The sequence below is a fragment of the Pteropus alecto genome, unplaced genomic scaffold, assembly GCF_000325575.1.
Source record: "Pteropus alecto unplaced genomic scaffold, ASM32557v1 scaffold177, whole genome shotgun sequence".
Classification (NCBI taxonomy): Eukaryota; Metazoa; Chordata; class Mammalia; order Chiroptera; family Pteropodidae; genus Pteropus; species Pteropus alecto.
Genome location: NW_006442207.1, coordinates 5,494,519 through 5,521,510, shown reverse-complemented (window position 1 = coordinate 5,521,510; position 26,992 = coordinate 5,494,519). Strand labels below are relative to the sequence as shown.

General features: G+C 35.0%; 1 protein-coding gene across 10 annotated transcripts in view; it reads left to right on the top strand.

The window, feature by feature from the left end:
- VTI1A (vesicle transport through interaction with t-SNAREs 1A) overlaps window positions 1-26,992 on the top strand; it is a 324,109-nt gene that overhangs the window by 77,701 nt on the left and 219,416 nt on the right. For all 10 annotated transcript variants that reach the window (XM_025039169.1, XM_015596331.2, XM_015596333.2 and 7 more), the window contains one exon: window positions 2,815-2,899. In XM_025039169.1, the coding sequence (XP_024894937.1) occupies window positions 2,815-2,899 (85 nt within the window). The remainder of the gene's footprint in view (window positions 1-2,814; window positions 2,900-26,992) is intronic.

Here is a 26,992-nt window from a genome sequence, read left to right as displayed (position 1 = left end):
GTTATGCTCCATCCCTTCCTTGTGATGCTCTTTTTGGGCTCAGTTCTGGAACCGGGGCATGCTTGGAAGCAGGCCGGTAGGGCACGGGGAGCTGGACTGGCGTTGGCTGTGCCTAGCTCTCCGTTCCAGCCGTGCGCCTCCAGCTCTCCACACCGCACAGCTCCTCACACAAGTTGAGCTCTGTCTGAAGCTCCTGCACAGCTTTACTTACCTGCTTTGAAAAGGACGGAGAAGAGGGTGAGAGAATGAGTTTGGGATGGAATGTGGGGGCGAGTTGAAAGCATCAGCTGCAACTGTAGTGTGTTTCCTTTCATTTTCAGAGACCAGGGCAATGCACAACTAAGGGAACAATGTAAATAGCACAGCTGTTACAAGAATTTGATTTTAGCTTGACTTAAGTGAAGAGGTTCCAAAATACAAAGTGAGGTCCTGCTGGAAAGCTGCTGGTAAACTGACAGTCCTCTTGTGTGCAGATTTCCTCTGATAAAACTGAACTGTCCTGAAGAGAAGTTATTTCCATTATTTAGTAATATATTTTTTTTTAAGTTCTTTTTGAAATTTTGCTCCCCATCATAGCATTATGCCGAATAATCTGATGTGGCCCCCTTTCATGGAATCCCCCAAATCATTCGGCATTTAAATGCTTTGTTTCCTACATTATATGTTATCATCAGATTAGACTGTCAGTTTCCAGTACTGATCTTGGATTTTTTTTTTTTTTCTCTACAATATCTAAATATTTTCTTCTAATGTAGGGATTTCTTCCAGTATGAAAATAAACAAAAATCTTTGTTCTGTTATTCTGGATTAAAATTCAGATTACTCTTGATTTCACAAATCTCATCTTTTTAGAGAATCACCAATTTGAAATTAAGTCCTTTGTCACGATAGAAAACAATATTCAGAGAATGGAAGAGTAATTCTTACTCTCAAAAACCTGCATGTAGAAAGAATTAGGAGTAAGAAAGCTATTTTTGACAAGCTGAGTAAAGTGTTGAATTTTATTTAAAAATAGTCATTAATGCCAAACACATAGAGCTCTCCTTGCTTTTCTTTTTCTCAATTACAGCTTTTAGTGATTTTGCATTTTCATGATATAAGCTTTCCTTCCTCCCTTTTATTTATTTAGTTTAGTTTTTTTTTTTTTTGCAGAGGGAGGGGCAGTTTTTCTCTTAATTTCTCCACTGTATATTAGACAACTCTATTAATTATTATAGACTGTTGTTGCAGCTTTCCTGACCTTCACATCAGGTCCTATCTCTCTGTTCTAAATGCATTGTTTTAATGATTCTTCCCCCTCCCCCCAACCTTTCCCCCCCAAAAAAAAATTTCAAGGAAAGCTTTGATGTGGCTTTAGCTGCCTCCAACGTCTGGCCGCATCTCAGATGTGTCACCTATGCCGGGAGGGAATAAGGAAATCACGTTTTGAATGGTAATGATAACATACTAATCACTTCCTTTCTTTGAAGATGGAAGCGAGATATTCTGTCAGCATCCCTGGCTGCTAGAGCTTGGAGGCACTGGTCTAGGTGTATTAGCTTAAGTGTGCATGTCAATACAGCTTGCATCTCCAAGATCCATGGGGGCTCATTAGAGCAAGGTAGATCGTTTCACTCGACAGCCACTCAGATAATATGTGTGGCACCTCCTTTTTTTTATTATTATTAGAAAGCATTTCTTCTATTTTAAATGACATCTGTCAACAACACAAAGTTGTAGGAGTCGTGGTTGCTATATTTCTTTCTTTTTGACCAGATATCAAAACTGATTAGAGAGGAAAAGATACTAATTTATACAAAAACATATGCATACACACACAAATGTACACATATACACAGTCCTATGTTTCTAAGTATCCAGACATACTCACACCTATACACACACACATATGTACAGATATTCACATATGGATGCACATATTCTTACCTATTCATAGCCATGATTAGCTTACAAATCTGTTTGACAACCTGAATAGATCTAGTGTAGTAGGATCCTTACGGTTCAAAAAAACAAAAACAAAAACAAAACAAAAACCAACCTCAATGTAGAAAGTTTAAAAGCTGAGAATTTGGGGAAAATCCTCTAATTTCCCAAATATAAAAGAGAGCATATAATTATTATAATATTAGCTCACTGTCCAAAACACTATGTGGCAAAAGTTTACCTTGAATCTGGTGCATAAATCCCCATTTTGTGCATCTGTGTGCATGGAGAAGCCTATACCTCTTGTTTCTCGGTGGCTGCCCCGTGCTGTCTTAAACTAGAACTGATGTTTAGTATTCTATTTTAGTAGCATGTGTTCTTCTGTATGGCATCTTGCCACACATCTAAATATGAGGGACAGACTCTTCAAAATAAAGTTCCTGTTTAAAAATGACTGTCTGTGGAAACTAAAGAACGAATAAGTTTTTAAAATAATTGCATTTTATACGAAATAAATACAAAATAAGCATCATAGATCTATGCAAATATCTTATACATATCTACTTCTGCTGAAACAGGAAAGATCCAGTTAACTCTGGTCTTAGGACATTTCTCAGTGTTTAGGGGTAAGATTTACTGAGGCCACATACAACATGTCTCCCTTTTAAAACAAAAAAAAAAAAGTTGATGGTCCATACATGATTGATTGGAAATCTGTGTATTGTAGTAGTTCTTATAATGGAAGATTTGCTAAAAATTATCTATAATGGGTTGTGACTCCACCCCCCTCCCTCCCAAATGTTAGGGCATACAAAAGCATTATTTTTTTTAAGGCAGAAAAAGAACATTGTAGACGACTGTCTGATTTTTTTCCCCCTTTTTCTTTTTCAGAGGGCACATCTGCTCGATAACACAGAGAGGCTGGAAAGGTCATCTCGGAGACTAGAGGCTGGATACCAAATAGCGGTGGAAACCGGTAAGAACTCTGAGAGTGAGCAAATTGTCTTGCTTATGCACAGCAGTCTTCACAACACATGACATTTCAGGGTAACTTCAAAGCAGTAGCAGAGACAGCAGCCCGAGATGTGGTTTACATATTGGGGAGACAATTGGGAGCTTATTTGCGCTTATCTTTTTTCAAGTTAAAAGGCATGACATCTACTGAAAACAGTTCCTGAGGTTTAAAAGTATACATCTGAAAAGAGATGGAATACTTTGTCTAAATTCTACATTTGTCTTAATATGCAGTTACATGTTGTCAGTTTACCCACCCGCAATGATTGCTAGCACACAGTTGTTTGCTCCATTACGTTTATTCACATATGTAAAAATTAAACATTTTAATCAGTCTAAATGATGTGAACTAGGGGCAAAGGAACACCAACCCTACTTTACCTTGCTTATTTGTCCTGGTGTTAGAAGTGATTTCTAATGATCCTGTTTGTTTGTTTGTTTGTTTGTTTGTTTGTGTAATCATGAACAGAGCCTATAATCAGATATCAGGGGGAAAAAGTCATAATAAGCAGCAAAGCTAATGTTTATGATAATCTTATTAGCAGTAGTTAATACTGTTCAAACTTTTGGTTTGAATTAACACTATTATTTTCAGAAAACACGGCTGTAATTTGACTTCTAAACCTCATCTGCTTAAAATAGACAAGGTTTTCATTACGAATGTTTCATGCAATGACAGTTTATTTTTCCATAGTAAATAAATATCCATTAACTCTTTCGTAGTCATCAGTTCCTTATTATTTGCCATCTTTTTTGTTTTTGTTTTGCAATGTATAGATTATATATAATCTTATTTAACATATTTAGGGTAGTTCTTATCTAATATGTGAACCACAAAAATATCTGGTTAACAACATTTCCATCATGTATTTAATTTTATGCCACAAGAAATGTTTATTTTGGAAGAGCAGGTATAATGAAAATGCTTCCAAATAATTTCTTTTGTGAATGGCCAGTGTTTTTTCTTGCCCTGGGTCCGTGGCTCTTCCACATTGGCTGGCTTATGTGAGGAATTCTAAGGCACTGAATAGGAAGAACACAGATGGCATTGGTATTATAGTAATGAAGAGAAAACTAAAGGAAACCATAAACCCTCTAGAGTTTTTAGTAGTATAGGCAGTCCTTCTTTCTGAGGTTATTGATAAATTAGCTTTCAGCCCTGATTGGAATAAAAGCCAGCTTTCATTTTTTCTTTTTGTCCTTGGGCTCACCTTTAGAAGTGACTGTCCTTGTGAAGAATGTGAATAAAGCAAAGATCCCTGAATGTGAGGTCAAAGGACCAGGCTCAGGTTCTAGCTCTTGTTTGTGTGACCTTGAGCAAATCACATAATCTCTCTCAGTCTTGATGTCTTCTTTAATAAAATGGAAATAATATTCTGTCTTAGAATAGTCTTAAGAAATAATGGCATATATGAAAATGTTTTATACATCATAAAACGCTGTACAAATATAAATATAAGTAACGTGTGGTCATTGATGATATCAGGCATTTATCTTTATCTTATAGAAAATATTATTGTGATTAAAATTTGTGTATATGAAAGGAGTTTTTAAGAAGTGTTACTTTGCTATCCTTGGGGGATGGAATACTACATCTATTGAACATGGTTATCATCAAGGAACCTCCTTTGACAAAATGTTCCATTAGTGAGCCTCTTCCCACATAGGACTGGGTTGGGTTGGGGATATTCTTACTCTGACACCGACCACAGGGCTTCTTTTGGCTGATTGGGCTGGCTTTTCTCTTTCACTACACCATTCGCATAGTTCCCTCCCAAAGCTGAAGGAAGTCATCAAAAAAGTTCAGAGATACTGGAGGATCATGCATCAATCAAAGTTTTAAGATTGAATGGGATTTGATCATTATTCCTTTTGGTGTGTGCTAAAATATAACATCCATATCAAACTGTCAATACAGTCAACATGAAAAATGTCAATTTAAGAGTGGCCCACAAACCAACCTCGGTCCTCTTGGACATTTTAGTAGAATACGACGGTAGATTAACTATAAAGTTTTATAAAATTCATTTTTTGTCATATAAGACTTGGCATTTTCTTATAAAACCAAGACTGGGAGGAGAAGTAAGGCTGGGCTTTGTGCAGGTAAAGACAGATGTGACACATGCAGCCTCTGCCTGGATAGGAGTCATCCCGATAGTTCCTTGGATGAGTTTGGAAGTGGACTGAGAAATGAGAAAGTGGGCTCAAAACATTTTTCTTGCCCTTGCTTCTTACTGGAGTAATGCTGAAGAAAAAAAGAGTAATTATGATGGACACTGTGTTGCTTGTACATTTATTTTCTGCTTCCCTGCTAGCCCTCAGCCTAGTCATATCAAGTCAATCAACAGCTCTGTGTTTGGATTATGATGTAAATTTGTGATACCAATCATTTTGTTATAGTAGCAGTAGAAGAATAGCATCTTTCAAAAGGAAAAACTTTTAGCATTTATTGGTTTCTTTTTCTTAAAGACCATGACACACAAAGAGGAGATGTGGAAGAGTTAGTCTGAGTTTTGAAACAGCACAAAAGAGAGAAATGGATTCCAAGTATTGGTCTAAGAAGTGGTTCTAGACTATAGTGAGTTTTTACCAGTCTACAGCAAAATGAGGTTCAAAAAAAAAAAGTAGAAAGTAGTGACTTTCTCATATAGCAAATTTTATTAATTTAAGGACTACGCTTTTTGTGAGATCATATTTTTCCTATTTTGGGGTGATTAAAGAAAAGAGAGTTTTATGAAAAGATAGAAATAATAGGTAGAAGTTATATATTTATTTTCTCTACCTAGAAAAATGACAAAATTGGCAGACCTAATATGGGCCCCCTGATGTTTTTTTTTTTTTTAATATTTTACCTACAAAATCTAGGAACTATTGTCTTATATTCTGAATTAGAGAAAGACAAAACAACCCCACCACCTGGCCCTGTCGTTAATTAGCTGTGTAATTTTAAGAAATCACTTTACCTTTCTGAATATGCAAAATGGAAACATAGCACCAGATTCTATATATCCCATGAGATTGTTTTTAAGTAAAATGAGGTCATATGTATTCAAATACCTTGAAAGTAAAGAGGGCTCTGTAAAAGTCATCATTTTTATATATTACCATCAGCAAAAGTGGTTATCTTTTTCTCTTCATTAACTTGATGATCGTTATTGGCAAATATCATAAAAGATAGTTTGATTATTATATAAAATCAATTACATGTAGAATAGAATAGAAAGCATATTATTTTGACTACTAACATCTTCCTAGCAAATAATTTAATTCATCTTCTAAAATCATGGAGTCATTTCTGATGTTTTTAGATTTTGTCAAATTGGCAGTTATTGTCTCTTTAAGAATAGCTACTCAACAGACACATGTCCAGAAAGCATTTGGTGTGCGAAAAAATACATGATCATTTCTAAGTGTCATTTACACCTCGATATATATTAATACCAGTCAAATTTCTTTCTTGGATCCCTTCTTATTTGAGAAAATTAATGAAGTTATAAGTTAATTGAACAGCTTCGTTTAGAAAAGAAGGGACACATGGAGGAATATATGACATTAAACTGAAGAGCTAATGCTAGGACACTTCAAAGACTAACATCAAGTGGGACAGTTATCAGACTCATTAACGAATGTTTCTTGTGAGTGGCCATCAAAGACCAAATACTGTGCCAATTGTATAAGCCATTGGCTTGATCCAGTTTGATATTTCTTATAAGTTCTTGTCCTAGAATCTATGACTAAAAGGTGACTCTTCCTTTTATTAGTTATTACTAGTAAGTATGACTCTTAGCTGTGTGGAGATATCTATTTTATTTAAGGTCAAGGACTTAATATTTAAAACTCTGGGCCATCTGCCTTTATTTTATAATTATGATTCTTTTTCTCTAAAGTAAGGATCCCAAAATGACATAGGCACAATACTAATGGAAGCAGTATGATTAACAAAAGAAATAGGCCGAAAGAGAAATTATGCAAGGGCAGAAATGCAAGGCTCACTTTCTCCTTTCAGTATGTAAACAGGTAGTTTAAGACACTCAAGACCACCCTACCCTGTACTCTAAATGGGTTCAGTGCACCTGGCAGTACATCTCTGGAGCCATGAGAGCGTTGTCTAGAGTCAGTCTCACGTCTTTGAGTAGTCATTTGCACCGTATACTAACCTTGCTCCTCCCATCCCTGAGTACCCAAACCTTGTGAGTTGGCACCCCTTCTCTCATTAGTCACCTCAGGCCACCTAGCTCTGATGTTCCATTTGGTCATTGATCTTCAGAACAGGGTGCTATACTTTTACCATCCTTCCTGCCGTGAAGAAAAGGTGCTCCATCCTTCATCCAGGTCCCGTAGGGCCACCTCCGTCCCCCATGGACTAGTGATCGGACACATATAGAAATAATACAGTGTTTATTGAACACTTAATATGGGCCACACACTGTTCTCAGTTACTCTTATCTCTGTAATCCTCACCACAACCCAATCCAGTAATTACTCTTTTCTCATTTTATAGATGGGAAAACAAGGTACAGAGAGCTTAAGTAATTTGCCCACACTTATACTCAAGGTAGGAAATAGTACAGTCGGACCATCGGATTCCATGCTCTTAGCCAGGAGATCACACTGAAAATTGAATGAGTCCCACATACCTACTTTTCCAAGGTGATCTGTTATAGTCAATATATGTCCTGTTCTTACCTCCGTTAACTTCCTTTTCACGTAATTTATTCAAAAACTAACTATTGAGTACTGTGTGCCATGTGCCGAGGATGACACACCAGTAAACAAAACAGCCGTGGTCCCTGTTCTCAGGCAGCTTATGTATAAGAGCAGCGGGTGGGGGGCAGGATGAGACATTTTTTTCAATTGATAAATTAATGGACAAGATCATTTCAGGTCTTGGTAAAATGAAGCACAGTATTAAGGAGTAACTGATGGAGGCTACCTTTGGTTGGCTAGTGAGGAAAGACCTCCAGTGAAGTGCCTTGTAAGCCATCTGGAACAGTACAGACGTGCATCAGTAAGTAAATTTGGGGCAGATGATTCCAAGAGGGGAGAACAAGCACAAGGGCTATGAAACGAGAAGGTGTTAGGGGTGCTCAAGAAACAGAAGGAACACCAGTATGGCTGGAGTGACGTAAGCAAGGGGGCACAGCATACAGTAGGATCAGAGCTGAATAGGGTGCAGATTGTGTGGGGCCCTAGGGCACAGGAAGGAGTCTGAATTTGACTTGGAGGAGGGTGCGGTGCCGTTGGAGGGCAGGCAACTAGGCTGATCTGTATTGTGGAGAACAGGGATTGTAGGGTGGATTCGCAAAGAAGTAGAAACAGGAGACATGATAGGAAATGTATCATAGTAATCCAAGACTTGATCCTTTTACCAATTGAAATGAATGCAGGGATTTGATGGTGAAGATGCAGGAGAAATTATTGTTGGCTATTTTAAAAGACATTCTGGGAGCAAGGAGCTTGAAATGTATCAGTTTCCTTGACAATTGGTATGAAATCTCCAAAATTCTTCTTTAAGTATATCCCCTAAACAAATGGGGACTTACTAGTCCTCGTAGCTGGTATGCTTTTACACAGGCAACAGCCACCAATCAGGCTGGTGGTAATGGACCCTTGTGGTTATAGATCTGAGTTTATAACCAAGTTTATGATACTGTTTTCTCCCTCCCTCCCCTGCCCTTCGTTTCATTCTTTTTGTGTGTTTGAAAACATTTAAGTTCTACTCTCTTGGCAGATTACAGTCGTATAACGCATGTCATCTGCTGTCATCACCATGTTTACCTTGGATCATCAGATCTGAGTGATCCCAGAAGTCTATGCTCCTTTTACCAAAGTTTGTACGCTTTTACAAATATTTTATGAATAAAAAATGTGGATTTTACTTTAATTTTAGTATTTCAGTACTATATTATAGTTACCTAGCTTTAAACTGCATATATTGACTATATTAGGAATATACTTCCACAGTCTTATTTTATGTGATGTATTCAGATTATTTTTGCTTTTTATGATTACGTCATCAAAATTTGAATATATTTGCCCTAATAGCCAGAGAAACATATGGTGTACCTTTTTTCTTCTGGAAAACAAATAAATCTTAGAATTATAGCGTTTTCATGAGAATGAGTTAATTTATGTACACCCTGTTTCTCTTTCTACTCTGCTTTTCTCTTTACAGGAAAAGCAGTCAACAGTGGTATCAGCTTATATTTTTAAAAATCAAACAAAATGTGTTTCATGTTCAGAACTTTTTAAATAATCTGAACAAATACATTTAAAATGTGAGGTGGCTTCTTTTATAGCTTTAATTGTCTCAAAGTCTCGGCTAAAATACCGACGGAGTTTTCCTGAGCCCTTCATGGGTTACATGGGGCTTATGGAGCACAGTCCTGAAGTTTTATCCGTTCTGTCTTTTGGTTCTTGATACTGTCTTTCAACTCACCTTATTATTATTATTATTTTCACCAACTCACTATAGAACTCATTTAGAACTTTTAATCAATTACAGAAGTATCTATGGAGACAAAGTTTTTATCAAACTCAAAGCCAGTCATTTTCTTTACCATTTCAGGAGTTTCTTTTATGGCTGTTGACATTTTCTTTTTCTTCTACCTCTTCTTCCTTATTATTATCAATCCTCTTTCTTTTCTTCTTCTCTTTCTTCCTTTGCCCCAAGACTCTCCTCTGAAGAAACATTAGTGTTCACTATATACAATGTAATCATTTGATTCATAAATACAAATTCTTGAATGTATTAATTTATCATCTACAGAAAAGATTAATGGGTAAAACAGTACGCAATAATAGAGACTAATGCATAAAACTATTTTTGAAGTCGTAAGCTAGTTTGGAGTTGAGCTAACATCGCCTGAAGGGAATATGAAAAAGTTCCCCACCCCCTCCACTTACTGATAAGTCATTTGTAAGTCTCCTGGGAAAATAGACCCACAGAGTATTCCTTGCTGTTGGAGCTGTTATCAGTTGATAGAAGAATAAATTTCTGACTCTGTAATATTAGTGGGAGTGGTATACATTATAGGAAAGGAGGTAAATATTGTATTTCACTTATTCAAGAAGCTTTCATTGAGCTCTACTGAGTGTCAGATGATTCGTAGATACAGAGTAAGAATAATAAGATATCCCCACCCCACCCCATCCCGTCCTGGGTTATCTGAGTAGAGAATGTCAGTAAACACTTTAGATTTTTAGCTTAAGTAATTTTGTCGAGGCACAGATTTGAATTCCAAAAGGCACTGCCATGTCCATATTATGCAGCGATAACAAATTAACACTTTTTGTTGTTCAGCATTATAGGAACAGAAAATGAGATTATACAGTTGGGTCGATTTTAACTATTTTATCCAAGCGTATGTATTTTAGAGAAAATATTTTCTATAGAAATATTAAACTATTTGACAGAAAAAGTTATCTTTAGAAAAAGGTTCTTTAGTCGTTATTTTGGATGGTGTAGTGTGTGGTTATGCTTTCAGAAACAAAGATATCTCTGCTTGACTATATGGGGTTTTTATGTTTTGTTTTGTTTTGTTTTATTTTGGATGGTGTAGTGTGTGGTTATGCTTTCAGAAACAAAGATATCTCTGCTTGAACATATGGGGTTTTTTTGTTTTGTTTCGTTTTGTTTTGTTTTGCTGAGACTTATTGACTATGTTCTGCAAGTTTTAAAAAATCTACCCAGTGGTAAAATAATCCTTTTTAATGGGTAGTTATCATTTACTTTATAATTACAGCTCTGTTTAAGTCTTACATCTCAAGAAGCTGTGGTTCTGCTCTGAGAAAAACAGAGGGGGCTGTGATTTGGGTGAAACTCTTAAAGAATATTTTCAAGTTGCACTTAAACTTATTTTTTGAGGTTCTCTGAGATATTGGTGCACTTTATAGTGATAAGAAAAAGATGTCATTTAAACCCTGTTTGGAGAACCTTCTCCTTAGGTGGTCCAAGGGAATTCGTAGGGTTCAGTTTTAATCCATTAGAAAGTATTGTACTCAGTTTTAAAGGTGTCTTATCCCATAATACCTATCACTTTTCCAGTTGGTTTGTAAGACACACGTGAAGCCATTCTTATTCTGTTGCATCTCTGTGAGTTGAGAAAAAGAATGACGAGCAAAGCAGATCACTGGAATGCCAGTTTACTTTCAAATACTACAGTGAAGGACGGATAAGCTTATGACCTTGTCGCACTGTGCTTATATAACTTTCCTTGGGAATTTTTTAAATCAGGTTTATTTGCCCTTTGAGTCTGATTTCTAGTGCCCAGAAGTTTTTTCTTTTTCAGCAGTGTTTATGTATTTAACAGAATTTTCTGAGGTGGGTACTACAGAATTTTCACAGCATGGGTTCGTTGGACTAAGACTTTGTGTACGACTTATATCAAGTGGAAAAGTAGACGGACATGAGCTTTAAAAATGGCTTTTTTGTGTGTGTTCTACATTTGAAGTTTTCATCTGTATTTCCTGTTGGGCTACAGTGTTTTCCAACATTGCCACGAGAGAACAAAGTCAACATTAAAAAATAATTTTGTATTGAAGAATATGTTTTTCCAAGTAAAGTCATTATCAAAGAGGCTGTCATGGTGGGTCATCATTCATGTATGGCACTGTGTTGCCCTTTTGCATCTTGAGATATAAACTCCAAATCATAGTTAAATAAATATCTATTTATTTAGAGAGAGGAAGAACCCACCCTAAAGCCAGACAAGGAAAAAAGCTTTTGAAGGCTGTTTCTTTGGAGGAAAAATAAGCATGTTGTCGGGTAATCCTACCATTATCCTCCACGCTGTTAATCTCATCATAATCAGTTGTCTAAGGTCCTGGCATACTTTAAAAGATTGATATTTATGTCAACATAAAATACACCTTTAAAATGGAACTAATTTTCTTTGTTTCCATTTTTAACGCTGTTTGCAACACATGGCACTTGAGCAGAGCACAGTGGAGTCTTAACATTTATTCAGAAAACAAATATAGGGTCCTAAGAAATTAGAATTAGGGTTCATTAGACATGGACTGGGCTAAATTGATCTCTGAAATAGCAAGAAAAATACTGCCTTAATTTAATTTTATTAGCAAGAGTTGCATTTGAGAGTCAGGTAGGGGAGATATTCAACACACCTGAAAGGGATAATAGATATATTATAATTTAGGAAGGACCAGCCCTTGGCCCTGTCCTAGGCACTTCGAATGTAAAGTTTCTTTATTAAGCTGGAATATCTTGGCAAAATATCTCTTGGGGAAATACATACCTATAAATCCCCATGATATACGTAATTAGTGTTTTCGAAGCAGGGTGGAGGAACTACTTAAGTCTATTTCTTTGTGTCAGGAAAGACTCAGAAGAGATGAGCCTTATGGAATGAATAGAGGGGGAGAAAGGAGAAGTAGATAAACCATGAGCAAAGTCAGTTTCTGGGGCAAACACATGGCTTATGAGAATTTCTAGAACGTATCACATGGCATATCTAATGTTTATCTTAGTTATTAAGTATACTTGAAAGTGATAACATTTATTTAAAAAACGTTTTCCCTCAAATCTTTATTATTTCAGAGTAAGCTCCCCAATTAACCTATCCGTTTTAATGGTCAGGGGTGTAATTATTTTATTGACTACATCGTGGATGCTTTAAATTATAAACTTTGGTAAATTTTAACCTTGAAGTATGTGCTGAAAATAACACTAATATTAGGAATAACATTGTATAATCTGCTTTGAAAATTTCAGGCTATTTGTACATCTATTACCTGATAAGTCAATACATTAATTTATTCAAAATGAAATTATTTATTTAGACTGAGTAGACTGACTCCCTGAATACTTCCCCCAGTGCCATCAGTTTTCACCAAACGGAAGGACCATTAAATACTATTTGGTTTCATGAATGAGTCAGTATTTTTTGTTTCCCTCTTCCTCATTAGCATATCTATGAATCTTCTGTAATGTTCAATGCCCTGTGCAGACCCGTTGATGATTAGGACCTGCTATTTAAGCAAACACACAAACAAAGCTCTGTCATAAGAAGGCTGCATAAATATAAAGGACACACCAATTTTCCTCGCTGGTGTTAGCATAAGACTTCTTCAAAGTCATCTAAATTTTTCACATAGGTAAGTTAAAGAGATTGACTGGAGCGACTTTGTTAATATCAAAAGGAGACCTTTTTTTAAACACTATGACTCTACAAGGTAAGCATGAAGATGGACCAAATATCTTACTGCCTCACTGATATTGCCTGCCAGCTGTGAATGTTCTTACTACAATGAATCCCCTCATCTTTATTGCTGTGTACAAGGTACAGCATTTCATTTTTCTTCCTACCTGGGCTTCCTGTAGAATGCACACCCCATATAGTTCTTTAAATTCACACTGTTGTGAGAACAAGTCAGTCTTTCTGTTCTCTCCTTTGTTAACTGTAAACCTCGTGGAGGAACAGCTCTTTCGTGCCCTCCGTGAGTTGCCGGACTCTGCGCAAATTAAACACTGTAAGATTACCAGCAGGTTACAAAGGTGGAATGTATCCTTCTCTTTGGCATTTTTCTATTATAACGTCGTCTTGATCTGGAAAATGCTAACAAATTCAAGCGAACTAATCGTCTCACGCCCACCCCTTATAAATTGGGACTTATGTCTACCACATAAAAGATAGGGAGAACACATGGACAATTTTTGCTCTCCTTTGAGGATAAAAAAAAAAGTCATACATATAAAATGCATAGAAATTATTTTTTAATTCAAGCACCAAGTCAGATCACCTGTCTTTCAGCTGCAGTGAAGCAAAACAGAATGTGCGTGGAGCTTTGTAAATACGCATTACCAGGTTCGAATCTTGGCTCTGCCAGTTAATAACTGGGAGACCTTGGGCGAGTTCCTGAGCCTTTCCAGGGAGTCGCTCCTTAATATCTGAAAAACTTTGCATGTCTTCTATATGGAGGTGGTTGAAACCTGCTAATAATGTTTAATTTGAGCAGAGTTCAATCTACATAAGGTAAACTATATAAAGTACCCAACACATGATAACTCCATCATGGCGCTCAGTAATAATTTCCATTTGTGCTACTTTGCATAACAACACTAGCTACTATCACAAATAAATGCCCAATAGCTTGATGAAGTAAAGTTTATCTCTAACTTTTGGAACAGTCCCATGCAAGGGTTTCTAGCGGTCAGACAGCCTTCAGTGTGGCAATCCAGAAATCCAGGCTTCTCCTGCTTTGTGGATCCATCCTGCATCGAGGCTTTGGAGTCCTCTACATTTAGCCAGCAGCGGAGCAAAGAGAGAATGGAGAAGGCACACCCACTGTTAAAGCCCCATAGGCAAGTGGCACTCTGCATAGATTTCACTGGTAAGAACTAGTCAAACGGTGCCACCTAGATGCAAGGGGGCTAGGAAATATAGCTCCAACTGGACAATCACTTTCTAATTAGAGCTTTACAGTAAATAAGAGAAAGAACAAGTACAGACGGGCAACTTATCCTCCTCTCTGCCATGCTATTTATTCCTTGCCCACTCCACTGCCTCGTAATCCATCAATTAAAACCGTGGCTAGTAACTATATAATGGGAGGTGGTGCAGGAGTAGACGGCTTATAGGTCAGGTCAGTGGTTGTAATATTCTATAATTTGTGACAAGTAAAACTTTCTTACTTATATTCTTTTAATAAACACATTGAAGATTTAATATCATTTCCTTTCTTCTCTACAAGGCATTTATCTCTACTAGCTTCTTAAATTTATATTCCTTAGATCTGTAACAAAAGATAATTCTTCTGCATGTGTTGTCATCCAAGTGTTGACAATGAATACAAGTCAGCAAATTTATTTATACTGTTTCTAAAGTACTTGCTTAAAGAACGTTGCAAACTGTCATCGCCAAGAGAAACCCAAGGAGATGTGATGACTAAATGTAATGTGGCATCCTGAAACATTAGACAAAATGTCTAAGGACATTAGACAAAAACTAAGGCAAGATGAATGAAATATGGACTTTCATTAACAATAAGTATCAATATTGATTCATTAACTGTGACAAATGTACCATAGTAATGTAAGATGCTAATAATAGGGGAAACTGGGTATTAAATCTCTTGGAACTCTTTGTACTATTATAATTTTTCTGTAAACTTGAAACTGTTCTAAAATAAGTTTATTTTCTTAAAAGTACATTTCAATTACAGTCGTCTTTATATTTATCGAATACTCATAGTATATAATATTGTCATTGCTGCAGACCTGGCCTCTCTTTTATAACTTTTATATTATCACTATAGACAATTTTGCCTTTGCAGTGATTAATGAGACTTGTGTTTATTTAAAGCGTTTTGCTCAGATTTTGGTACTAGTAAATGCTCTAGGAATGTTTGCTTCCTCTTTCCTTGCTTTTCCTCCCTCAATACTTCTAGTAATTCTAAAAGAACAATACGAACTTTTATCTGGCTATATTAAGGATCAGACTAATCAGTCAATTTTACGACTCCAGGAATAATAGATACATATGGGGACACGGTTCCAGCGTTCATGTGGCCCACCCCACGTGCTATCTTTAAGATGAGTAAGAATGAATAGACCATTTTACTTATTAGAAGAACAACAGTCAATAGTAGTTTTTTCTTTTTCAGTCTAGAAAGATACAACAGACTGATGGTGGAAATGGTTTCGTAAGAATGTTGAGAGTATAATTTTTTGCTCTTCTAAATTTCCCCAAATGTTACTGTTTAATTTTAAAATTTAAAAAATAATTTTCTTTATATTTGAAAGTGCCTAAAGTCTAGTTTGAAAACTTATTTCATATCATAGTTTCTCAAATACAAGTAAAGAGAAAGAGAAATTTTATATGTTGATACCATGAAGAGACAAAACAGTTATAAAAACATAATTTTTAATTATTTTTGTCTCTCCTTATTTAACTGCCCAAATTGTATAATACTACTAGGATTTACATCTCAAAGTCAATGTCCTTGAAAATTCTATAGTAACAGACTTTTAAAACTCTGTTTTTAACTTTCTTGGCCTCCTTCTGTGGATTATTCTGGCATTATAATGTCTTTTTCCGGATTTCTCCAAACACAATTGTACCCATTTCAGCAATATTTGTATGTGAAAAGAAGTGGAAGTTCGAATCCAGATTTGGTGACCCTTGAGATCTTATATCGATCTTAGTAGGTATTAACTTTTTAGATCAATAAGAGCTGTTATTGACCTCAAAGAAAAGTCAATATCTGCTTGTTAATTTGCAGCTCGAAAATGTTATACATTTTGTTCTTCATTATTACCCTACTTATTTCAGCCTTAAAAAAAAATGTTTTACTATTTCTACCAAGAGATCATAATGTCAGAACATTTTAGTTTTGGTGTTTAAGGAAATAATCATTGGACATAGTAGTCATTCATGCGTAGTTCATTTTAGTTTCTTATAAAATTACAGCTGGCCGAGAGTCATGCTGTTCAGGAAAGCGAAATAGACTTAATTATATTTTATTCAATATAGTTTTTAACATTTGAGAAACAGTCAAATAATCTATAGCTCATGTCAGGAATATTCTGACATATATATGGGAAATGAAAAGAAAGTTAAATTAGAAATAAGTAGTCTAAAAAGCAATTAATAATGTTTTTTGCTTTTCCATATATAAATGAAAAAAAATCAGTGCAGACGAATGTTCAGCATGTACTTTTTATGTGGATAAACATTAAAAGCTTTTAAGGAATTCTTGTGTGGGTTTGCATTTTAGAGACCCACGCTTCCAAAGTGTTATTAAGTGTTTATGTTTTAAGTATTGGTAGAGAAGTGGCTTTTCACATCATCATTGTTTTGTATATTAACACGGAAATGTCAAATTTTGCATAACTTGAAATGTCTCAGAATTGTCTATTGCTGAAATTCAAATGTCAGAACAATACTTCTGCACATACATGACTCTGATATTTCAACTCTTAAAAACCTCATAAATGATTCAGTATCACTTTGGCCTTGTTATGATATAACTTTAAAAAGAAGCAGAGCAGTTTAAATCTGGCTTAGGATGTGGTAGTCTCATTCAGTCTAGGCATAAAGCACTATCTGTCAACCCATTAATGGTCATTCATCTCTTTTTTTGAAAATACATAACCATTTTGGTGAAGAATTTGAGTTTTAATGAGAATTTTTTCGGTATTTTGCACCATTGCAAAAATGAAGCTATTTCATTTTTTATCAGTAGGATTGGCTTATATCTTACTCTGTTTTGTGATATTAGTTCATTGTCATAGAGTCCTCAATATTAAAAAAAAAAAAAAAAAGAAATCTTTCTCTTTCAAGAGATGAGTGTTTCCTAGGACGTTAATGATAAATAGAGGCTGAATGGTCTATAGAAATAGACCTTCTATTAATTTACTCTTTCATCTTTGCACAGCGTACATATATTTAAATGTTCAGTTTCAGGTCTGGAATGAGCCTTAGAGGTGCCAATCCTGACTTTGTCATTTTTTAAAGAAAACTGAATCTTGATGTCTAGTCCCTATTTATCGCTATTTGATTTAATTTTTTATTTAAAAACCTCAAATATTATTGACATTTACTGGTATATCAATAGTTTGAAATAAAATACCTTTACTAGCCCCATATTTTTATAATAAGTATTACCTTTTTTATGGAAAAAAAAATGCTTACCCTGGGGGAACTTTATCACTTGAAGAGGCTTATTTTCATAGATATTCCTAATGACTGTTTTATGTCCTTTTCTAAGATACAAAGTCATGACAATTAAAATATGCCAACATTTCAATATGATAAAATTGATATGTTTGGGGTCTGACTATTCCAGAAATTAAAAAAACGGCATTAGGGTCATGGCTTGGAGTGTGTACCTTGGTGTGTTTCGTTTTTCCTCTGCCAGGAGATTAGTGGAAAATAAGCTCTGTAAATTAAATTTTATTGCAAAATTATCTTCCGATGTTCAGCAGTGAAGATAATATTGAGTGATAAAGCTGGAGTGGGTTTTGTATAAAGCAATTACAGCATGAAGACTATAATCTGAGTGAAAAATATTGCTCAAGACTTCCTATAATCTGTAGAAAACTTCATTTTGGAGATATGTTGAAAATTGTTTCATTTTATACAGGCGATTATAATACTAAAGGTATACTGCAGTTTGAAAGCATTTCTGAATGGTTTTAATGACCATTTATATATGGTAAGAGGTACAAATTTAGATAGATAGATAGATAGATAGATAGATAGATAGATAGATAGATAGATAGATAGATAGATAGATAGATATACACACACATATTTTTTCATATTTGGAAAATTATTATTTCAAAAAGTCTCTCCACTACTGGAGTTCTTTCTATAAAGCTTACATTGTCCAGCAAGCCCATCTCTCTCTTTAGATAATTACATATGAAAGTTCAGATTGAAATGTCCACTGTGAATTTTACTCTCACCTTGGCACATGTCCAGAGGGACTCGTATTCCAGGTCTCCATTGTATAGTGGAAGAAGTATGTGGTCCTTTAATAACTTCATTTACACTTCAGCTCTTGAGTTTGGCTTTTACATAGCAATTGCAAACAGATAAGAACAAAGACATTGTTCTCGAACTACACGGAAAATCCTTGGTGTGAAAAGGCCTCCAACGAATAAACTTGAAGAGGAAAATATGTGTATATATGCACATGTGTGTACCTCCCCCTGCCCTCAAAAAAAAATCCAGTTCATGTGTGTTTCCTAACCTTACATTCTTTCCTATCAGTCACACTCAGGACACATTTAGTGTGTGTCTGATCTGCTATGAGCTAGTTGGTGGCACAAGGTACTAGAATGATGGAGAGAGATTATGGCTGTGTCAGCATTGGGGCTCCATCCCAAGGAATTGAACATCTAATAGTATTATGCAGCAGAAATTATTAAAGGGGTCCTTTTGTTACCTCATGTGCAGAGGAAGCTTTCATCTAATTTTTTAATTAAAAAAAAAAAAGGCCACCACCTCCAGTAAACAGTAGCCTAAAAGAAATAAATAACAGTTCAGAAGTTACTTTTTACTTTATACAGGGAGCTTGGAAAAAGATGGTTTATTGATTCAATGTACGTAAATACTTATCATAGACTTATCACATAACTCTTACTTTAGTCAATTCATCCAGCTAAATTGACTCTAATACCGTTATGAATGAAGACTATGAAGGTTTATCATGATGAAAATAGCCCATTAAGAACTGATCTGAACCAGTTTCGTGGAGCAGAGCCTGAGACCTGGCCCGTGAGGCTTTGGCTAGGAAAAGTTCACTTGATGCTGGGCATATACCAGCTCCACAGGCCCCAACTTTATTAGTGTGGAGATAAGCTGATTAGGTCTTGTCAATCAAAGGTGCCCATATCTCAACTGAGAGACACACTCTCTCAGTTTTTCTTTAAGCATTGAAGCAGGCAACAAAGAGAGAGATGTGTGGTATGCATCCCTACGGTTGTCGCCATGCAGGGTGCAAGGGTCCTGTGATGATACGATGACTGTATTAAAGAGTACATCAATTTGTTTTAAAGTGTTTTGATTTTTTATGGTGGCATTAAGAGAGAGAACATTGTGGTTGCAGCTTTACTAGAAAGCAAAGAGTTCTAGAAGAAGGAAAAAAAAGTGTTTCTTTGAAGCCTACCAGGGCTTTGAATCTTGCTGTGCCAATGGGCGCTTAAGTGCTCCCGTAACTGGCAACCTCAGATCCACCATCGGCTTGGGAACTCCCTTCCTCTCCAAATTATTCATTTAGAGGAAGAGGAGAAAAATGTTTAAATTGACTTAAGCGATATTAATGCTTATTGACCACAAATTTTTATTTTTTAAAATGATTTAAGATTTGGGGTGAACGTATAACCTGTATTGGTTACAGCAATGTACCCCATTTTGGTTGTAAAGAACAGAGATGCTTCTAAATGTTCCCCAAGTACAGATGTCCAACACTGCTCCATTTAATTGTTTTCCACACGATAAGAGATGCCTTGCCTTGTATATGTGGACGATAAACCTGGCTAATAAATATAGGCTGCCAGAATGGAATTCTGTAGAGCTTCAGCTTGAGACCTCATCATCTAGTCAGTATTGAGAAAAAGGTGGAGTGATGGTGTAGGGGGAAAACCTGGCCTTTTGTTCTTCACATCTGAAGTTTGCTCACTGCATGCCTCCTTCCCACTTCAAATACAACAACAGAAAGCAGCCCTTCTCTTCCTCCCTCTGCCCACATGCACCCCCAGGGCTGCGATCCTGCACAGCCACGTTGTCACAGTGGATTATCTCTTTATCAGCTATTCTTCCCTTCACTCCATCCGTTTCCCACTAACCAATCAGGTAGCCCTCTTAGGAAAGACTAGTGCTTATTTCAATAAAATGTGACTTCTGTACACACGGATCCACACAGCCATTCTAGATGTTGCTTGTCACAGAACAGAAAGGCATTCATGCTCCCCGGACATGGCTACCTTTATTGGGTGTCCTATGAGAAAAACAAAAATTTTAGAAGATGAAGACAAGACTGGTCATAGTGTCTGAAATGGAAAAGGTATTCCATTTCGCACAGCTGATTAGCCAGAGTGGGCACACTGATAAGTAGCCGTGTGTGCCATGCACATGTGTGTGAATGTGTCTAGCTTTAGGATATGAGAGAGTAATAGCCAATTTGTCACTGGTTCTCTACTGACCCAGACATAGGTAATTGCAGTGATGACTCTGTCCCAAAGAGTGTATGATCTTATAGAGCCTTCTGAGTTAGAAAGTTGAGGGTCAGTGATGCTTAGAAATAGGTGTATTTTTAATATGTACGATTTTCTGTGCTTTAAGACATTTTATTACTGGATTTATCATAATCTCAATAAGATTTTCAGCATACTCATTTATTTTTATAAGAAAAAATTAACATGCAGTTTTCTAAAAATAGCTCAAAAAATATATAGTGATACATTCACATGTTGGACATGAGTGTCTCTTGTTCTGTGTAAAGAACTTGGTCAAGCTCGTTCTCATTGTTTAGGTTTCTAGCTTGATGTTAGTCTTTGAGAGAAGACTCCCCTGACCACTCCATTTAAAGCAGCTTTTCCCTTGTATCTTATCAGGCCCCTCCCTCACAGCATTGATCATAGCCAAGGATAACCCATGACTTGATTTTGGCTTGTCTTCTCCAGAAGACTGTAAGCTACCTAAGGGACATTTTGTTGAATGACTGAAAGAAGTGGGCAACTCTGTTCCTTTGTTACAATGAAAAGTGCTTATTTTCAAAAGTTCCCACTAACCTTAAGCATTACAATAATTATAGCCATTTCCCAGACCATTTTTAAGGAGATAATACTGTGGCTTTGTAACATTTTAGGATTTGGCTTTATCTGTCTCTCACTGTGTTGAAATTCTTAATACATTCAAGTAGTTCTCTCAAAAATACTATTGTGTATGATTTTTTAAAGAACATTACATTTTACTCAGCAAAGTGATAATTAAGAAAAGTATACTCTACTTTGCTAGTTCACCATGCAGCTGGTATATACTCATTAATAAGTGTTTGGTGGTAAAGATTTTAAGCCAGTGATGAGAATGGATTCCCTTTTTAAATATACTGTACACCATAGTTGTTGAGCTTAGTTTTTCTCCATCATTTACCAATTATAATTTTATAAGTTTACTTTGGTAATTGTTTTTAGGCTATAAAAGTAATAGTGAAAATTAGGTTGCTGTATAATAGTGTTGCCTTACATGAGTTCAGGTATAATGTTTGTTTCACTGAAATCCTAAAACAAGGAGTATGGGAAGAAATGGTTAGACTAAGAGGCATTTGCTAATAGTGACTTTGTCATTGTGTAAACCTGTTTTCCATTTTATTACACGATGAGTAAAGCATGTAACCATTTCTCTTTTGTTGCTTCTAAGATTACAGTGAATAACTGAATTATTCAACATTAAGCTGTAAACATTTTCAGTTCCTAGCAATGATTTTGGAAAATTACTTTTTTTTTTTTAAGGTGGATGCTAAACTCAAAAGGGAGTAAGATATTTTAACATGATTCTCTGATTGCTGATAATGGAAAAATTCTATTCAAATAATATAGAGAATTGCATACTGCAATAGATCATGCTTAGAATCAGCATTTGAAAAAGCATTCTCGAAAAAATGTCTTTAAACAGTGAATTTAGGGTACACTAAAAACATATTAAAGAATATGACAAATGAAAGACTTTTGTCTCTATTTTCCCCTCATAAATATTTTCCCTCAATAAAGAAATACTTTTTTGAGTTGCTTTTATCAACAGTCTATCCCTCAAATTAAAAAAAAAAAACTGTCATCAAACTCTCTTTATAATGTACTAGAATTTACTAATGCCACTAGATGTTTTTAGCCCCTCAGACATACATTTTTTTTTTTTTTGTAAAGGCATAAGGAGCATTCTGAGCTATTTGACAAACTTTTCTTTAGGAAAAAAAATTTTTTTTGAATAAGTAATGTCAAATGCTTATTTTTTTGCTTCTCAAATGACCTTTCAAGTAGTTGTCATACAGTGTATTTCTGATTTATCACAAGTAAACAGATAATACTCATGACACTGGAGGTTTAAATATCATCATTAAGCTACCAAAATTCAAAAGCAATGATGTTTTATTATTTAAAAATCCATATTTTTTAATATTCTTCCTTGAAGCATTAATATTTGTTCAAAGATTAGAGGGCCATGATGTTCTGTTTCTTTATGTTTACCTTCAATTCTGCTTAACAGTGTTTATTTCTGAAGATAAGTATGAAGTGTGAGGGTATTTAGGATAATTGAGTCAATATTACCTCAGTTTGATTTTCTTTTAGGATGTTATATTCTCCTAAGTAACAAATATCAGGTAACTTCTAGAAATGGAAGAGTTTAGAAAGCAGTTTTATCTTTTAGTGTGTGTGTATATATAACTGTATAAAATAGATTTTCTTTTATAACAACATCTAAGTGTCTCTTATTCAGATGGTTTTATCATAGCAATCACATGTCGTAGTGAGCTCTTTTGTACCATTCATAATAACTAAAACACAATCATCTTTTTGAGGGAGAGAAGGAGAGAGAAGAGGGAAAAGGTGGAATTTGAAAAGGGCGGGAGGAAATCTGCTCCGATTCCCTCCCTGAGGCTGGACTGTTTATCACTCTATCCTCATTCGATAAAAGTGAATTTTATAATAAAATTTTCCCTAATCGGGCCCTGTCAGTGGAGGTGTCTTATCGCTGAGAGGAAAATGACACCGATCCTATCGGAAAACAGAAACGATGTCACCATGTTCCCAATCACAGCTCTTCAGCCCCCATATCTACCTTCTCCACAAACACCAAGCAGGGCTTTTTTCGTAAGAACATCAAAACCCAGCAAAGTCATTAAAATTGCACCCGCGTAGAGTTGCAGGGACCAGCCGCACTAGCGCAAAATGGGATGTGGGAAAACAGACTCTCTAAATGTGCTAATTCCATTGTCACGTGTTTACGGCTTAATTTTAATCAGTTAAAAAAGCCACACATTGCAATAAATTGGCATTATCTTCTGTGACACCAGAAGACACAGTTGGTTCAAGGATTTAGAGGGTCATTGGCACCAGTATATAGTATTACAGACAAAGTATTTTTACGCTTGAACTACGGTAGCTAAGGTACAATCCCCAGTTAAGACTGCAAACAAAGGCTATAACTCACATTGCGCTAAGTTCAGCTTGCAGACCACCTTCATCCTTGGTGGACTTTGTATGCAAAACAAAGAATTTGGGGAATTTTTTTAAAGTAATTTATTCATCATATAAAAAATTTTTAAAGTAGCCTTTTAGTGCTGTAGCCTTATTGCATACTTGGCAATAGACCAAATAGTCTTTCCATAGGTCCTCTCTGTACACTTGTTTTCCAGTCCTGAAGTTTCATTGACTGTGTTTACATTGACCATTCGACTTGGGAGCCCAAACAAAGATACATTAACACGCTTGAGGAAGTGCAAACAGAAAATAGTGTCATTGACAATTGTTGAAGGCCAACAATGAAAGACTGTCTCTAATGGTCTTAATTTATTAACGTCAAATTAACACCAATATATTTTTACACAATTAAGTTCAGAAATTGCTGAAGTAGAAACAACTGGCAAATTTAATTTTAATTTGTTCCATGGGATTATTCTTAGGATATACATATCTTGATTTCAAAGCAGAATAATCCCTTGGACATAGACGAGCTGTTCTGCATAAGAATATCTGTGAATAGTTTTTGGAGAAAAAGATTTATATTCCATTGCAAAGTGTAAGATATCACTTTGGTTCTCAAATTTAATATTTTAGCTTTGTAAATTATTGATACATTTACCATGTAGTTTTAAAATATTTGACATTATAAGGTTTTGATTTTTTAAGCCTAAGATGATTAAAATATCTACTAAAATGTTGAAAATTGTCAAACCTCTGAGGTTTGTGAAATAGCAGTGAATAGGAAAATCTCAATTTCATCCTGAAACTAGTTTGTTTTCTTTTTTAATTGACAAATCTGACCTTGAGTGAAGAAAACAGTAGATGCAACCACAACTTTTATAGAATGAAAAGAGCTTTTGAAATTAAATCATTTGACAGCGATTGGAAAAATAAACATTTGAGTGTCTTTTGTTTTAATTTTTCCAATACTTTGTCGAGTTCTATATACCAAAAGCAATAGAAAGAAAAGATAAAATAATAGTGAACCAAATAATTTTTCAGTGCATCGTGCTTGTTTTCACTATGAGTTTAGTTTTCTATAGTCAATGTCAAATTGATGAGACCTCTGCTGTGTGATTGAAGTACTTTTTTTTTTTATTTTTTAATCATATCGTGAAGTTAAAAACAGTTAAGTTATAGTGTCACTAAGACAGTTTGTTCTGATTGCAGCAGCTTTGCCACTGCAGCTGTCTGAGTTATTACACTTCTCCATGTTTAAACAGCTTGAGTAAATTTACGGGGTCTCTCTCTTTTTTTTCACTTTTTTAAAAATAATAGAGAAGAAGAATGAGTACAATTTTCGAACACAGTTCTTTTCTCTGTTAGGATTATCGGCGAGCTCTGTATACGGGGAGAAAAAGTTTGGGGTATATGGTAAGGACTTCCCTACGTGATGGCTCTTGGCTTTTTAAAGGAGACACACAAAAAAATAACACAAAAGTTAACTGTGTACAGTGGAATGCTGGCTTTCGTTACATGTCTAAAAAATGGTTTCGTTGATTTTGCTCAGACTCTACTAGTAGCTCTGGACCTTGGTTAATGATTTTTTTCTTTCTCTCATTTTTTTTTTCTTTTTTGAAGAGATGGGCTAGTTTAAATTTTCAAATATACTTATATATTTTCCTCATTGTATGTTAATTTAAAAAATATGTGGGGGATGATCATTATGTGCAGCCTTAAAGGACAACAGCCCCCCTTCTGTATTTGACTGGAGACCCATTGAATGTGTTGATTGAAGGAGATTTATGGAAGGAAGTGCATTTATCAAGTTCATACATGAGGTAGCAGAACAAGTTTTATTTAGCCTTCCTATCACCACAAAACATTGGGTCTCTGTTTAATTAACCTAATACTATTGTTAAATTGCAATAATATTTCTGATTTAAAATTTGTAATGTATATATTTAGTATCTTTGGGGGAAAGACTTTTAAAGACACTACAAATCACAGTGTCCTATGCTAACCTGAGAGGAAACAGCTATTGAAATCTTAACTCAGCTGCAAAACACCATGTTTCTTTATATTTTTGGTGATGAAGAAAATAGAAAAATTCTAAATTTATTCAGAGGCTATTTTTAATACCAGTTAAAAACTATAATGTCTCATGTTTAATAAAAAAGACACTTTTATCTACATTTTATTTGTTTACTCTCAACTTATTTTAAATAGTTTCACAAAAAAGCATTGAAAATCATGATGCAATAGAAACTGAATTCTTTCATGTATACCTCTTATTTTTCAAAACCATATTATAATCTGAAACCCTTTTTATAACTTGCACAATTGACTGTACTTTGTACGTTGCTTAATGTTGTATTATACTTTTCTACACGTAGGCTGCGCCGTTGAGCCATTAGTCAAAGAAATATTTCTCGTGCTGCCTATAGTGCAGGGAAATGGAAATGCGGAGTAAATGGAGATGAAAAAGATGGGCTGTCCACTTTTTAAATGTTTGTTACCATAATTAAAATAGGAAAAAAAGCATATTTTGATATACTTAACATTTTGGGGTATTTTAGGGTATTTTCTAATACTTTTAAATTCAGTGCTTCTTAAAAACAGTTATTCTTTCAAGTTTTAATTATTTATTATTTCCCACAGATATTAGTAAATATATAAGAAAAACATAAATCTAGGTGAAATACAATTTTTAACTTAAAAGTGGAGTCATTTTAATATTTTTTTGACTGAAGACTATTTAAAATTATTATAATTTTAAAAATAAACACTATTTAAAGTAACTCTGAAGTGTCATATAATTAACACAAACATGTACTTGGAAATTTTATATTAAAATGTATTTAACTTCCATATCTGCATAAGAAATTTGTGAAGGCAAGTTGAATATTGTTCCTTCTCTAATGGAAGATAAGAAACTGTTAAATATATTAAAATAATACATTTTAAATAATATTTATAACTTTATTACATTTCAACTTTTTTCTTTAACTTTTTTATGTTGAGAAATAAGTTTTAAATATCATAAAAAACTTGTTAGATAGATGTGAAAACAAACTTTATGTGTAGAGTTAAATGTCATTCTTTAATCTGCATTTTGTAGATATGCACTTCTATAAACAGTGCTCTGGGTTTGTTTCTTTGCATAAGTACATTTTGTGTAAATTAGTATTTCCTTATTTAATAATGAGAGTGACTTATTGAGAAAAAAAGTGAGGTACTGCTCTCTGCTAATAATGGAGAAGTTTGTGATCAAAATTCTAAGTGATGAGATATATTACAATTGACAAGTGGCAGAAGTTATGAAAGTATTAGTGTTATTGGCAAAAGCGACTCCTGCATGGCTCGTCCGCATGCAAGTCCTCGCATGCTCAGACCCGTAAATGCTGC